This window comes from Amphiprion ocellaris, chromosome 6 (genome assembly GCF_022539595.1).
Source record: "Amphiprion ocellaris isolate individual 3 ecotype Okinawa chromosome 6, ASM2253959v1, whole genome shotgun sequence".
NCBI lineage: Eukaryota > Metazoa > Chordata > Actinopteri > Pomacentridae > Amphiprion > Amphiprion ocellaris.
Window position 1 is genome coordinate 4,925,017 of NC_072771.1, and position 16,260 is coordinate 4,941,276.

At 37.0% G+C, this 16,260-nt stretch overlaps 1 protein-coding gene across 7 annotated transcripts in view; it reads right to left on the reverse strand.

The window, feature by feature from the left end:
• wdfy3 (WD repeat and FYVE domain containing 3) overlaps nucleotides 1-16,260 on the reverse strand; it is a 174,963-nt gene that overhangs the window by 19,061 nt on the left and 139,642 nt on the right. For 5 of the 7 annotated variants that reach the window (XM_055011774.1, XM_055011771.1, XM_055011773.1 and 2 more), the window contains 15 exons: nucleotides 14,743-14,900; nucleotides 14,584-14,661; nucleotides 14,117-14,347; nucleotides 10,379-10,444; nucleotides 8,951-9,119; nucleotides 7,831-7,994; nucleotides 6,468-6,616; nucleotides 4,468-4,588; nucleotides 4,239-4,324; nucleotides 3,324-3,404; nucleotides 2,958-3,012; nucleotides 2,760-2,879; nucleotides 2,517-2,634; nucleotides 593-699; nucleotides 36-189 (listed from right to left, as the gene is read on the reverse strand). In XM_055011774.1, coding sequence (XP_054867749.1) covers nucleotides 36-189; nucleotides 593-699; nucleotides 2,517-2,634; nucleotides 2,760-2,879; nucleotides 2,958-3,012; nucleotides 3,324-3,404; nucleotides 4,239-4,324; nucleotides 4,468-4,588; nucleotides 6,468-6,616; nucleotides 7,831-7,994; nucleotides 8,951-9,119; nucleotides 10,379-10,444; nucleotides 14,117-14,347; nucleotides 14,584-14,661; nucleotides 14,743-14,900 — 1,857 coding nt within the window. The remainder of the gene's footprint in view (nucleotides 1-35; nucleotides 190-592; nucleotides 700-2,516; nucleotides 2,635-2,759; nucleotides 2,880-2,957; nucleotides 3,013-3,323; nucleotides 3,405-4,238; nucleotides 4,325-4,467; nucleotides 4,589-6,467; nucleotides 6,617-7,830; nucleotides 7,995-8,950; nucleotides 9,120-10,378; nucleotides 10,445-14,116; nucleotides 14,348-14,583; nucleotides 14,662-14,742; nucleotides 14,901-16,260) is intronic. The other 2 variants (XM_023265775.3, XM_023265774.3) reach the window with 1 other exon arrangement.

Below are 16,260 nucleotides of genomic sequence, written 5' to 3' on the forward strand. Positions count from 1 at the left end.
CACTTTGTTTTGACGTGTGTTTTTATGACACTGACCCAGGTCGAAGTTGTTGGAGTTGAGCATGAACTCGGGCAGGTAGAAGAACTCCGGGATGAGCTCCTTGACGTCGGCCATGTTGTGTTTGGAGGCAGAGAGCCAGGCTTCACGGACACTGTGGAACATCCGGTCAGCCAGGTCGAAGTGGCCTCCCTGGTAGTCACATATAGACACGGGAAAATGGTTTCAAGTTCAGGTCCACACACTGTTTTCTCCTTGGCTTTTATCTTAATTTACTAATGTGCTAGTGTTATGCTGATGCTAAAGGATGATAATTCTTTCTATCTAGCCTTAAAATTTACCAAAAGTACAGGAAACACAACTTGTAGCAGTGGAGGCAGTGCTGTTGCTGCTTGTTTGTCCATTTGGTCCTACTAGACTGAAAACAATCATCCATTATTAGATCTAAATCTATTTTTTTCCTATTACTAAAGGTATTTATGACACTTTATAACTGAGCTTACTGTTAGAGTCTTTTCTGGGTTGTAAGACATTTAAAAAAATTATCAGCCAATGCAGATGTGAAGCTGAACAGTCAGTAAGTTTTGTAAAGTACCTGAAGTCGGAGGAAAATCTGTGTGAAAGGTTCCATGCGGACCAGATAAGAGGCTACAATCATAGCTGAGGAGTAGTGGGTGCCGTAGTGGTACGCTGGGGTTTCACCTGGAACAACACAAATCAATACATTTAATTACCCTGGAGGATGAAAACACAACTTTTGAATGACCTCTGACAAGAACATTTGCTGTTAGTGACAAAACTATATGAAATTAAGGTGTCAAAGTGCCACAGAACCAACAGAAGTGTGAAAATAAGGCACGTTGTAGGAAATTTGGTTCTTTCTTTTTGTTGCAGCGCTTGGAGTTTTGATATTTTGGTAAACAACCAACATTGTGTTTCCATAATGTAATTTTATAGGTAAGTATTGCATTGAAACGGTTAATAGAAATGACAAAACTTAAAAAAAAGTACTTAATTTCCCAAAATGATGTTATTGTACTTTTTTTAATGTACTTTTCAACTTTCTGCTGAAATATTAATGAGGTTCATGGGAGACGGGGACACCTTTTCCTGAAAAGCTCTAACAGAGTGGACATTTAACTCGCATGAATGCAGTTTTCTGTCATAGATGACGTAGACCAGTGGTATCCAGCCTTTTTTTTTGCACCACAGACCAGTTTCAAACAAGGCAATTTTCTACAGACCGGTAATCATGCACATAACAAATCACAATCTTTAAAAAAAAAAAAAAAAAAGTGTCCTAAACAAATTATTGCTGAATATCTATTTACTTTTTCTTCTGTTCTAGCATCAAGTTTCTCCCTTTTAGCAAAGAATCTCTCCATAGACTTTCGTTCTTTATTAATTTTGGCAGGGGTTAGACTGACGGCTTCATTTAACGGATGGGTGTGAAAACTGACAGTCAAGTGCAGGAAACAAACATAGATGGAAGTAACAGGAAGACAATCTAGTAATTTTTCCAAAATAAAACACCCTGCAACTCGCTGGAAATAAAATAAAAAATAAAACAGTTTAATTCTTTCTGTGCGACTCAGTACCAAATGAACCCCAGCATGGTATTGGTCTGCAGGTCGGTGGTTGGGGACTGCTGACGTAGAAGGTTTTGTTTGTTTCTTATCCTTCTTTTTTCGGTTTTTGGTGGTTGACGAACTACAGGTATGGTTTCCTCTTCAAGACCTCTAACATGTCTGTTACAGCCATGTGTAACAATGTCTGTCGCGCCACTCCTCTGATAAAACTACTAGACACACTCTAGTTTATCTGCTTCAAAAAAGTAAGCAGATCATTTTCTCACATTTTCCAGATGCTCGTTTAAAATTTGAATGACAATTATACGTAAATACAGCTACTGTATAATATGGGCTTCATAAATACATCTTAAACATTGACAGATGGTATAAAAACAACACATTAAGTGTGAAGAAAGAAAAGTGTGACTAACTTGATTTTAAACTAGTGGTGGGACGCAATTACAAAATTAATCTAATTAATTAGAGGCTTTGTCATTAATTAATCGTAATTAATCACGAGGTGATACCGTCAGTTTTAAGTGCTGCGGTGATAAAACTCTTTGTTGCACAATTTGCACACAACCACGCTTTTATCCAAGCTGCCATCAGGAAGATTTTTAAAAGAAAATTTTCCACCTAACAAGCTCAATGCGGTCTCGTCTTCCTTCACTGTTCACCAAACTTTCTTGACATCACTCAGTGCGTCTTGTGTATCTTCTTCACAGCTGGAAAACAGACTTTAGGTTCATTACTGCCACCTACTGGACTGGAGAGTGCATCAGTGGTACCGGTGTGCCAGAAATGAGGGAACTGAGGTGCGATTAAATGCGTTGTTTTTTTTAATACATTATTTTTTTGCAATCAATAATCAAAATTAACGCATTAAAGTCCCAGCCCTAATTGAAACTCAACTTAAACCACAGATAAAAGTCTTCTCAGTGTTCTTACCGTTGGGGTCTTCCCAGTCCTTGTACCTCTTCTTGTACTGTGTCAGTCGGTCGTCAGTCTGGGCGCCCATCGGCTTGGCGAGGTTACGGAACGTCTTGGGGTTGTTCAGGTCCAACTCCTGGTAACCAAAAAGCAGCACAGACATTAACACAACATGGACCTGTTACCCGCTGATAGAAAACTGCTGGCGTCTGCTGCGTTTTGACTGAAATATGAAACGACAGAAAGAAAATCTGGCGTCACCTCTGAGTCGAAGTCGGCCAGGATCCAGGGGAAAACCGGATACTGCATCAGGTCGTTGTAGGAGCGTCCAGCCAGCGTGTTCAGATGCATCAGGTACTGGAAGTTACTGATCTCACCTCGCTGGAAAACAGATAAAACACACATCAGAGCGGCTCGGATTTGGATGAAATATGACAGAGATGCTGTTTGAATTCTTACCTCCCATCTCTGAGTCACTGACTTCTCACCAACTAGAGTGCTGAGAAGTCCAGATCTGAAAAATAGCAGCACAGAGAGGATGATTAGTTCAAACTGCTTCGTAGCTCTTCATTAACTGCATGCGTTATATGCAGGGTGGAGTGGGTTCAATTAGATTTCTTCTGGGTCATTAACTTGATTAATTACTACACAAACCCACATTCATTATTAATATAAATGCTATGAACACAAAGATTACAACAAGGCTGTGTATAAGAATCTCTGCACACTCTATTAATCATCTCAGAGGATGAAAAAATCGTCATTTAATCTAGAGAGAAGGTGGATTAAAAACTAAATTACAGTGGGCTCTGGAAGAGGACTTACCCCTGCTCTACGCTGGTGTTGGGCCTCTGACCTGAAACCGACTCTGAGCTGTCGGCCAGCGACGGAACCACAGCCAGGAACCTGCAGGAAAATGAACAAGAATGTCTCTAAATTTCTTTAAATGATAGAAAAATCTTAATAAAAACAATACTGGCATTAAGGTGAACAACTCAGAAAGAAAGTACTTGGTGACCAGACTCGTAATAAGAGGCGTATCATCTTATTTAAAAGGATTTGATGTTAATATCACGCAACAATCTTCTTAAAAATCACTCCAATATATTATCATGTAACCCTACAGTGTGTCTGAAGTAAACAAATCATTGTTTGTAATTTCAGAGGACTGGAAAGAGCAAAAAACTTCATGATAAGACAAGATAAGATTTGGCACGATAAGAGAAGATACAATACGATATGACAAGATAAAATACGACAAGATACGATATGACACGATAAGAGAAGATACGATATAAGAGAAGATACGATACGATATGACACGATAAGAGAAGATACGATACAATAAGGGAAGATACGATACAATCAGTGAAGATACGATACGATAAGAGAAGATACGATATGATAAGAGAAGATACGATACAAGAGAAGATACGATAAGAGAAGATACGATACGATACGATAAGAGAAGATACTATACAAGAGAAGATACGATAAGAGAAGATACGATAACAGAGGAGAGAAGAGAAGATACGATACGATAAGAGAGGATACGATAAGACCAGATAAGATAAACTTTATTGATCCCTCACTGGGGAAATTTAGATTTACAGCAGCTAGATACAGATAACACCTGAAACAAGCAGCACAAGAATTACCAAAGCACAATAAGGTTTTAAAAATAAAGATGTTTTTTAATATTATGTTTTGGGACCGTGGCTGCATCAGACGCTTCAGTACCTTTGGTAAACTTTATTCCGAACCCCTTTCTGGAAGGCTAACAGGTAGTTCCTGCCGTCTGCTGAGAACACTTCCACTGCCATGGGCTGAAAGACAAGTATCATGTTTTTATTCACTAAAATAACACGGTGAGTCAAACATTACAGCTACTCAGATAATGTCTGATGTATAAAATCTATGCATTGATGTGTGAATTTAAGAACATCTGAGTGTGTTTCTGCTCGCTAACCTGCAGCAGGTAGCGTCTCTTGTGAACCTCTTTAATGTCTTCATAGGCGAAGATGCTGCAGGTTCTCTTCAGCTGACTCTGGCCTTGTCTCGCTCCTCTGGGGATGATGGCTTCATGCAAGCTGGACACAAACACAGAAACACTGTGATGAATCTGATCTGGCTTTTCTGCAACATTTGAGTATCACTTTCAACACGGAACAAGTCTTACACTACATGCAGTTACATTTAAAGAAGGGATATTAAGAGCAAAAAGGTTTTGTATTTACTTTAACTGAGGTTGTTCTATATACAGGGGGTCCTCGGTTTACGACGTCCTCGACCTACGGCGTTCCGTCATCACGTCAGAACTGGTTACGTGGAATTAGTTGCCGTGCGGATCAGACAAATACGTCGTCACGCGGCGCTATAAGACGACTTTGTTTACATTCTCCGGTTGTACACCACCTTGCATTGTGCTACAATTACTAATTTTTTGCCCCTCATTATGGCTCCCAAGTGTAAGTCAGACTCTTTTGATGGCAGTGCTTGGAAGAAAAGGAACGGCATCTCCAGGGAAGTGAAATGAGATATAATAAAACACTCAAGCTGTAAAAACAGTGCAACACATTCTGTTATCTTCTTGTAAAATGACTCAAACTGCATGAAAGTCATAGTTATTCATGACTTTTTCAAAGAACTGATTGATATCGTGATGCATATAATGGCTTTGTTTACATTTTCGCCGGAGTTCCGACTTATGGCAGTAGGAGCGGAACTGTGACGTAAGTCGAGGACCCCTTGTATAATTATGAGAATGCATCCATGTGTGCACAAATTAGGAGACCACTGCAAATATCCTGCTGTTAGACTACAAAACTGAAGAATTCCCATAATAAATAAAATCTAGATGTGACAGTAAAATATTTAGGATTTAACTAACAGATCAGAATTTTACAGTAATGGAGTTTAGCAAATAATTTAAGTGTAGGTTAGAAACTCGGCTCATCTATCTGAGGTAAAAAAAAAAAAAGCACATGCACCTAATTTATCCTATCCTCTATGTTGATAAGGTTGCTGCTATTAGTTTAGGTTTAGTCTTTTGTTATTAGAAGCACCTTGAACCTTGATTTACTGTCAAATTTTGCACCAAACATCGCTCTTTCTGTCACTGTGGTGGGTATTTTTGAAGGAAGCAGTGAAAAATATTAATAGAAAAGTGAGCTAAGTCTCAATAACTGAATGACGTCACTTTAATAGACTGATGAAGCCAGAAATGTTACATATCCCATGTCTGAAAAGGATGTTAGTGATCCACTCAAGAACTGATTATTCAGCTAAAATTGACCCAATCAAGAACAAGAATTAAAGTTCATGTGACAAAAAACACATAAATCTCGATGTATTAAACCGGAAATATATTCATGAATCCCTCAATAAGTGAAAAATGTGAGCACTACTACCTGTGTTCACTCAAAAATACCAAAAAAGATAAAAATAACTGAACCAATATGCAGCTACAGTGTCTTTACATGTCTGCAAATTTGTTTTTAAGTCAAAAATCGTTGAATTTACAATGAATCAGAGCATGTGATACTACTATTCAACATGCTGTAACCACAAAAAGTCCAATAACTTCATGTTGATGAAGTAATCAGCTCGTTAACTCATCATTTCAGGGCTTTAGGACAAAATGCTGTGGCTGTGGAGGACTGTGAGGAAGCTGCAGGGAGAATCAAACACCAGAGGAGACGGCGACAAAATCTCACAACCATCTGCTGGGATCTGTTTTGTTTTTTACTCTTTTTTGGCTCTTTTCCCATGGCGTCTCACAGGAACGGGCAGGGCGAGTTCCATAAAAAGGTAACTATGTAAAAGCGCTGCTGAGCATGCTCCTTCAGCAGCATTACATCATCGCAAACTCCCACTGCAGCGTCCAGAGCGATGATGTCATCTTCAGCTCAGAGAGTAGAGCCACTGTGTCGGAAATTCAGAATATTATGCGGAGATGTGGGAACCTACTTGGGCGGCAGCGTGTCGATGTCCCTGATCTCCCGGGACACGGTCATGGTGTAGCCGTCGATGACGTAGAAATGCTCTTTACCGAACAGCAGCAGACCCTCGCTGGTGTCCAGACCCTGAACTCGGGCGCAGCGGTACATGTGCTGGATCTGGAACAGCGGACAGGACAAACAGTTCATCAGCTAAAACTTTCAAGGAGGCAGTTTTGTGATTTAAAGTCCTCAGATGTGAATCCCTTGTGGGGCAAAAATGGCCGAAGAAAAAGTAAACGAGAGAGGAAATGTGTTTTGTGCAGAAGATTAAATCTCCAGGTGGCTTTCAGAACAACTGCAGCAGTAGTTGATTAAAATGTGTGTTGTCTTGGTGGGTTTTTTAGCTGCAATGACTCAAAAATAGTGAGAAATACTGCTGTTGTCTATTGGTAAACAAAAGATGCAACACAGTCAAGTTTAGTTAACCCTGGTGTCCTCCTGTGGGTCAAAATTGATCCGTTTTAAAGTTTGAAAATGTGGAAAAAAATGTATTTTCACAGTGAAACTTCTGATGTCCACATTTTCAACATTTTTGGGAAATTTTTGAACATTTTTTGGTGGAAAAAAAGAAATGTTAAAAATGTTTCTTAAGAACATTCACAAACATTTTTATGTGAATGTTCTTAAGAAAATATTAGAAGTTTTACTGATATATATGGAATCACTTTAGATATTTTTAGGATTTTTTTTGGAAGATTTTTACTAATTTTTTGAAAATATTTACAAGAATTTTCTTGCCAAATTTGGGGGATTTTTTTAAAAATAAAACTTTAAAGGGAGACTTTTCAGGGATTATTGGAATTTTCTTCCTGAAGGTTTTGCAAGTTTTCATAAATTTGGGGAATTTTTTTTGCTGAATTTTTGGATTTTTTTCAGACAAGAAAACAATATTTTTTGGTGCCCGTAAATGAGGACAACAGGAGGATTAAAGAAAATATTAGAAGTTTTACCGATATATATCTAATCACTTTAGATATTTTTAGGATTTTTTTTTTGAAGATTTTTACTTATTTTTTGAAAATATTTACAAGTATTTTCTTGCCAAATTTGGGGGATTATTTAAATAAAATTTTTAAGGGAAAATTTTAAGGACTTATTGGAACTTTCTTCCTTTTCTTTCAGAATGTGGGGAATTTTTTTGCAGAATTTTTGGATTTTTTTCAGACAAGGAAACAATATTTTTTGGTGCCTGTAAATGAGGACAACAGGAGGGTTAAACAAAGTGCCTTTAAGGAAAGACTAATTTGACTTCATTTTTCTGAGACAATCTACTATTAACGTGCAGGAGGACACTATAAATATCTTTCCGTCGTCCAGTCATTGTCTCTGACCTTCTCTCCTTCCTCCAGCAGCCTCAGCAGTGATGTGTTGTCCGTCCTCTGCTCGTCTTCGGGGCCTCCGGACTCCAGCAGCTGCTCCTGGAGCTGATCCTGACTGTCCTCGTCGGCACCGTCCGCCGTGGACCGAGATCTCTTCAGGGGAGCTTTCACCAGGCCTGGAGAGCAGAGCAAACACCAGTTACAGGGAGGAAACAGATCTTAAACTCCACAGAAAAATTCATGAACAAAGGTTGCACATAAACGCCACTTTTTAATTAATTTTTGCGTAGATTCTGCTGGTTTGTGTGCTTCTTAGTCGCTGCAGTTTCACATTTTGTTTTATTTAGCAACTTGTCTTCTTCACTTTGTGTAAAAAAAATTTAAATTAGGCTGTACTATTTACAAGTCAGATAACCTCTTGTGACGATTTGACGGATTTTATTATCTTTACTAATCTTCTTAGATCTAATTTCATTGATTTATTTCTCTATTTCTCCACTTATTTGCATATTTTAGTCTATTTAATGTACAGTTTTTTTTACTTGTAGCTGCTTTTTAGCACATTTAAAGTCTGCAAACTTAAAAAGGAATAATAGTCCAGTTATTTTTGTTCACAATAATTATAACTGTATTTATACAGCAGTTTACAAGGATTTAACAAGTGTATTGTTGGACAATGATCATTCATTCTTATCTATATAACACATTTTAAACAACAACTAATAAGGTCAGTGGTTTCCAGTACAGAAATGAGTAGTCTTAAATACTCAAGTTTAAATATCTAGATTAAGACCCCACACTATTAATCAAAATACAAATTTAGACGACTCCCAAGGTTATTCTTAAGGTTTTTATCATTTTCAACAACTATTTCTATCTCTATCTCTAGTCTTACAATAGGTATTTTATTTCATTTTATTTGTGTGTCTACGTTATTTGATCTTTTTTTAAATTTCACTTTATTATAGGTGAGCATTTCTTCAGTTCCTCAACTCCTGTGTTTTAGAATCCTTTATGTATAACAGAATTTTGGTGTTTGTTTGTGCCGTTTTATTGCATTTTTATCTCCGTGTTGCATTTTCTTTGAATGGAAAGTTGTCTATAAATGAACTCTGGTTGACGTTTCTTTAACCTTTGACTCTAGCGATGGTGTCCTCTCCGTGTTCTGGTTCGTGCTGCGTGGTTTCTCCCTCGGTGTTGTGCTCCACAGAGTGCTGGTACATGCCGGGGTTTCCGGACAGCAAACGCATGTAGTACTCTTTACTGTCGTAGCTGATGGCTCGCCGGTAACGAAGAGGCTTCTGGAGATGGACAAAAAAACAAAAAAAAACAAGTTAGACTCTCAATGACTGCATGCTGTGGGACGGCTGATTCACTCCAGCTGTGTTTGGCAAAATTGGAACAGATTTTCTCATATTAATAGAGAAAAATAACAATTTTTTGTCTCTTTTTTTAGTGTCAAAAATACCAAATAAAGCTTCACTTAGGATATTATAAGCCTATACCGATTACATAGTGGGGAAATCTACATAAATGCTCATTACATAAACAAAAGATACACTAGTTCAGATTTTCCGAATTCTTCTGGATGCCAAAATAACAATATTTATTTATAGAAAAGTATAAATATTGCATCTTTTTTTATCACTTCCACAACAGGGCAACTAGACTAAATATGAGACCCAATTTTCCTGTGTTAATATACAGTATTTAGCTGTACTTGTGATGTATCTAGGATGTTTAATGGCAAGCAAAAGGACACTAGAGAGAACAAAAAAGAGTTTACTGATATATATAGTTATACACTTCAGAGGGGATATTTTGGAAAAACTGCGATACCATTTACACCAACATTTAGTACCAGAATTTTGTGTTTTCCTTTAGATAAATAAAGCAAATGCCATGACAAAATGATGCAGAAAAGACACAAATTGGTGCACAAATATTCACCAAAATGCAAGAAATCAGAAACAAATTCTACACCCACACTTACAAGTAAAGGACACGCATCAAAATTTGAAGTCGTGGTTAGTTTTGTTAATGTTTACTTGATGATTTTAACATTTTACTATCAAAGTATGACAGCTGATTTTGAATTGATTTGTTCTTTTACTTTGAAACACACTACATTGTTGTTTTTAGAGATCTGATGCTGCAAAATACTGTAACTGCAAAACCACAGCACAACATATGCAACAGGGACAGCAAATCATGCTCCCCACATGCAAAACAGACAGATTTTTCCTTGAATTCAATCGAATTTTTCAACCTAAAACACACAAAAACAGAGTAAGAAACAAGTAGGCAGCTAGTTTCCTGTTACCATAGTAGAGGCAAAAAGACAAATATGACTCCAAGGACTCCAGAAATGTAAAAGTAGATAGGTTGATATATCTGTGAACAACAGATTATGTCACAATAAGCAGCTTTCATGAACATGAACATCATGATTGATGCCGGCTGTGGCCCTAAACGTTGCACCGTTATTAGATTTCTGCTTCAGATCTGTTACTACCATGCAGTCACACCAGGCTTCAGCTTTCATCCATCAGGACTCTACCTCGGCATGTTCAACGACCTCAACCAGAGCTGAGGGTCTGAGAGGCACCAGAGGAGGAGAGGAGGGCTGGAGAAGGTAAGGAGAAGCAGGATCAGAGGGTTTGGACCTCATGTGGGAACTGCAACACTTAAAGCCACCAGGCGCCATGTATTTTCACTTTCATGCATTTATTTTGAATTAATTTAGTGTCTTAATGGCAAATAAAGTAACACAAAGAACAACTAAATTACCTTAAAGTGTCTCTGAGCGAAATTTCCAAGGTTTTGGCACCATTTAAAGCAGAATTTCAACATCATTCCTTTGCACAGTGTGGCTGCAACTGATTATCATCTTCAGTGTTGATTCTTTTCTTAATTAATCGATTAGTAGTTTGTTTACAAAATGTCAGAAACTTGTAAAAAGTGTCTTGTTTTGTCCACAACCCAAAGACATTCAGTTTACTGCCATAGAGGCGGAAAGAAACCAGAAAATATTCACATTTAAGAAGCTGAAATCAGGGAATTTTTTACTGTATTTGTCTTAAAAAAATCACTCAAACCAGTTAATCAAGTGCCAGACTAGTTGGTGATTCATTTAAATAATGTTAAGAACTAATGAATAATCACTGCATTTTTATTATAAAATGAAACCAAAAAGTCATCAACTACTCATAATTGTGAAGCTAACATCAGCAAACTGTTGATATCTTTGTTGAAATAAGTGAATTTCTTTTAAAATATTACTCAAATTAATTAGTCAATTACCAAAATAGTTGGCGATTAATTTATGAATTGGGTTTTTTCCTTTAAAAAAGCAGTTACATGACAGATTTATGACTATGTTTGCTATGCTGTGTCATTACTGTGGAAAAAAAAGCAAAAAATCTGTAGGATTATAATAAAGGGGTGTGTGTTTAGTCTGGTTTTAGGTTGTTCTCCTTTCTACAGGCAACAGGCCTCATTCATGTCGCATTAACAACTCAACAAAAGCCTCCTTTCATTTCAGATTAGCTGCAAACAGGAGCTACATAAAAGTCTGACATGTTTGACTTAAATTCCACTTACAGACACCTTTCAGAGCAGCAAACACTGACATTTAAAATGTGCTTTTATTGTTGAAGAGACTGTTTTAGGTGGCTTGTGAACAGAGGAGTTAATTGGAAACTCTGCATCAAACAGTAAAATCCTGAACGTGGACATCTGCTGCCTCTGTGGCCGGAAGCGCTGCAGAAAAGCCAAAACTGCTGAGCTGAAAGACTCCGAGCAAACGGCCTGTAATAGCATTCAAGAGCCCCGCAACTGCTCCCTGAGCAAGACTAAATTATGTATTAGGGACCCAGCCTGGGGGACTGTGGACGTAATTATGAAGAGGTCATGAGCCAGGAAATCCTCTCCAGCAGGGATCTGAAGAGTCTCCATAAAGGCTTAATGAAGTCTTCATTTGAAGCCTCAGTATGGGGCAACTTTGGGAACAGAGAGGTTTATCTTTTAATAAGTGGTCACTGTGGTAATATCTGGTCAGTTCAGGGACACAAGAATCCATTTTCTGCTTCATTATTGATAAATTGTGCAGCTTTTTCATTTCCTCTGAGTAAGTAAGTCAGGCTAATGCTTCGACTTTTAAGATGAAAGATGTAGTTTTTATGTTTAAAACAAGCCCGACTGCCTGCTAGGTTTCCCTGCATCATCTCAGCCACATAAATTACTGTGGAGTGCAGGAAGGCGCTCGCTGGCAGACAGAGAGGACGGATTATTTGTAGAGCAAACAAAGCTAAATGTGTCTCGGCGGTGCCAGGAAAAGTGAGCCGCCGGCTGTTGGTGTCGCTTCCTCACATGACAGCGACGGATTCGTCCAAGAGCTCTACTCCTCTGCAGGGGGATTATGGACACAACAAGGGGCTTTATCTCTAAAAATAAGAATTTCTGGCTATGTTTTATTAAAAATATTCACTAAAAGATTCTACTGTGGCATCAAATATTTTCAGTTGAGTCAATAAGTGAGTGACATGCGTGTGTTTTTGGTAATCTATTCTTGAGTTCAAGTTTTATTTTCCTAAACAGGCTAATTATACAGGAAGTCCTCGACTTACGACTCGACTTTTCTGGTGAAAATGTAAACAAAGCCGTTATGTGCATCACGATATTGATCAGTTCTTCAGAATACTCATGAACACCAATGACTTTCATGCATGTATGAGACATTTTACAAGAAGATAACAGAATATGTTGAACTATTTTTACAATTTGATCTAATAATGCTGATGTTTGGCAGTGCTTTGCCATGTTCCAAGTGTTTTATTATATCTAAATTCATTTCCATGGAGATGGCTTTCCTTTTCTTCAAAGCACTGCCATCAGAAGAGTCTGACTTATGCTTGGGAGCCATAATAAAGGGCAAAAAGTTAGTGAATGTAGCACAGTCCAAGGTGGTGTACAACCGATGAATGTAAACAAAGTTGCCTTTGAGTCACTGCAGTACTAAACAGTAAGAGTCACCAGCTACAATCTACAATACCTGATATGTGTGTATTATCCAAGAAAATGGCATCATGTTCGGACTAAAATTTAGAATTGGGGGTGAAAAAATGGATCAGAAATCCGTACTGAATATCAATAATTGTACCGTTATGGCTCCTGTTTTACTCTGGATGGATGAAGGCATCAGCTACATTTGTACACAGATGACAAGTCTTTCTTGTCAAAATCACTGTTTAAAATAATTAAAAGGTAGAGGAACATAGAGACAATGATGGGAAAAGTAAATTTAAAAAAAAACTCTTAACTCTTAAGTGTTGAAAAGATGCAGTTTAGCTTTTAACACTCTTTATAAGTGGACTTTTGAAATGTCGCCAGAAAAAAAAAAACAAGAAAATGTGAGGTAGGATTGTTTTCATGAACTACTTTGGAGCAAATATACGACTCAATGTTGACAGAAAGTTGCAGTATAGGCCACGCTACACAAAAAACAGAATTGAAGAAGCCGGAAACAAACCCAGTTGTTTACTAACTGCTAAAAGACTGTCTGGATGACAATTTCATGTTTTCCATGAAAACTCACACTTTTATCCATGTACTAACATAATTGCACAAGGGTTTTCTAATCATCAATGAGCCTTTCAACACCATCAGCTAACACAATGTAGCATTAGAACACAGGAGTGATGGTTGCTGGAAATGTTCCTCTGTACCTCTATGGAGATATTCCATTAAAAATCAGCTGTTTCCAGCTAGAATAGTCATTTACCACATTAACAATGTCTACACTGGATTTATCATTCATTTAATGGTATCTTAAGTGAAAAAAGCTGCTTTTCTTTCAAAAATAAAGACATTTCTAAGAGACCCCAAATTTTTGAACGGCAGTGTGTGACAGAAAAACAGAGGTCCTCAGGAATTGTTTTCATTTAGTAAAGTTGTAGTTATTTTTTTCTATTTTGAATGCTGCCCAGAGATGAAAACACAGAAGCAGCTGATCAATAATGTTACGTAAATGTTTGCTGTGTGAGAATATATTAGAAAAACATGTTTCCACCTGTCAAGAATAGCATCAACTGTTTTGAGAAAAACTAAAAAAATCGCCTCAAAGGAGAGCAAACACTTTTTTGTGAAACTTTTTGTGAACTTTTCGTAACGTGATACTTAAGTTATTTAGTTACAGAAACCAGCTAATGTGATTCCTGAAAAGACTCTTTACCATGACTTCCACTTAAAAGTGCTGGGTTTCATAGAAATATATGAATCCAGGTTTAAATGTAAATACCTGAGCTGAGTTGGTGTTGGTCTCCGTCTCAGGGATGTATGGGTAGTGGATGTAGAACATATCGTTGCGGACCATCTTCTTCCTCATCCTGCAGGGCCCCTCTGTCATCTCCAGCACAAACTTGTCCAGATGCGAGCCGATGGGCGGCCCCCAAAGGCCTCGTTCTCGCAGCAGCTCGTACTCGATGGACGCCCACTCCTCCGTCACGTACTTGAGGGCGTTCTGCTGCCGCTGGAGAGGACGGATGCAGAATGAGTCACTTTTAAAAAGCTGGTATGAATTATGAATGCAGCTGCAACTCTGGCTGGTGAAAATGTCAACAGCGGTGTGTGAAAACGGAGCTGTGCGGTGTTTTTGTGACGTTTGTCATCCTGCAGAACACTCTGACTGCATTGTTATATAACAGTCCGCTGTTTCTCAGTCTAACTGTGCTCTCATATATGACAGGGCGTGAATAGTAATGATACCTCTTGATATTCTTTGTACTGCATGGCCACCAAGTCTCGGACAACGGCAATGTGCGTAAACATCCACTGGAAAGTCTCCTGTTGGTCAGAAACACAAGATGAAGCAACGTATAGTTTAAGAATATTGTCCACATCTGCTGCAGCTGTTTCTTCCTGTACCTGTGCAGACAAACTGTTCTTGTTCAGGCTGTTTTCCTTCTTGTTTCGTCGGACGCCGGTCAGCTTGGAGAGGCCAAAGCCGCTGCTGACTCTGGACAGTTTCGACTGAGTCGCCGGAACGACGGCTTCACCACGACTGATGCACTTCTTCTCATGGACTGAACAGAAAAAAAGCACAGAGAGAAACACCATTTAGTGACATTTATTTGTCACTTAATCACCTTAAAAATTTACAAATTCAAGCGAGAGAAAGCAGCGCTAAGGTGAAAACAAAATCAGTAAATATTGCTGCTAATTTTAGTGTTTTCTTTTAACAATAAAAAACATAAATACATGAATTCATGATTTTAAAAAAAATGACAAAAATTATAAAAATACAAAAATAAACACAATCTGAAATAAATCTAAAGAGTAAAATACAAGAGAAGTACATATATTTATGCGAAAAAATAAATTAAAACACAAAAATATAAACAAATACATAATACAAAAATATAAAAATAAGGAAAACAAAATCAGTAAATATTGCTGTTAATTTTAGTGTTGTCTTTTAACAATAAAAAACATAAATACATGAATTCATGATTTTAAAAAAATGACAAAAATTATAAAAATACAAAAATAAACACAATCTAAAATAAATCTAAAGAGTAAAATACAAGAGAAGTACAAATATTTATGTGAAAAAATAAATTATAATACAAAAATACAAATACATAATACAAAAATAAGGAAAACAAAATCAGTAAATATTACTGTTAATTTCAGAGTTTTCTTTTAACAATAAAAAACATAAATACATGAATTCATGATTAAAAAAACAAAAATAAAAAAATGGTAAAAAATACAAAAATAAAGACAAACAATATAAAATAAATCTAAAAAAGTACAAAAATAAGTACAAATATTTATGCTAAAAACAAATTAAAAATACAAAAAATACAAAATAAAGCAGAAATGTATATAGTTAACAAAATAAATACAAAAACCCCCATATAATACTAAAATAAGTTGAAATATTCATAATTCGTAATAAAAAGTAAATAAAAAAGGTAAGACAATACAAAATAAAACTATAATGAAATACACAAAATAACAAAACAAGTACAATTATTTATGACACAAAATAAATACAAAGCGCCAAAGCGTCTGGTTCAGCAGATGCTTTGGCAGACTGTAATGTGTTTATCGGTTTACATAAAAAGAAAACACTGACTGAATGAGACAGAGAGAACCAGCAGGAAACAGAGCAGATCAGCAATAATAGGTCATATTGGCAGGACTGGGGCTTTCTTTTATTTCTTTCACAAAACAACAGTTACCAAACAGCTTCATAAGTTATGTAATGACTATTTAACACTCACTTCAAGGGAAATAAGGCATCGGAAATACAAAATCTGGATTCCTGAGGAAATGTTTAGGGAGTGTGTGTGATTATTATGGCTACAACTAATGATTATTTTCATTGTGGACAATATTCTCGATTAGTTTTGTCTATAAAATGTTAGAAAATGGTGA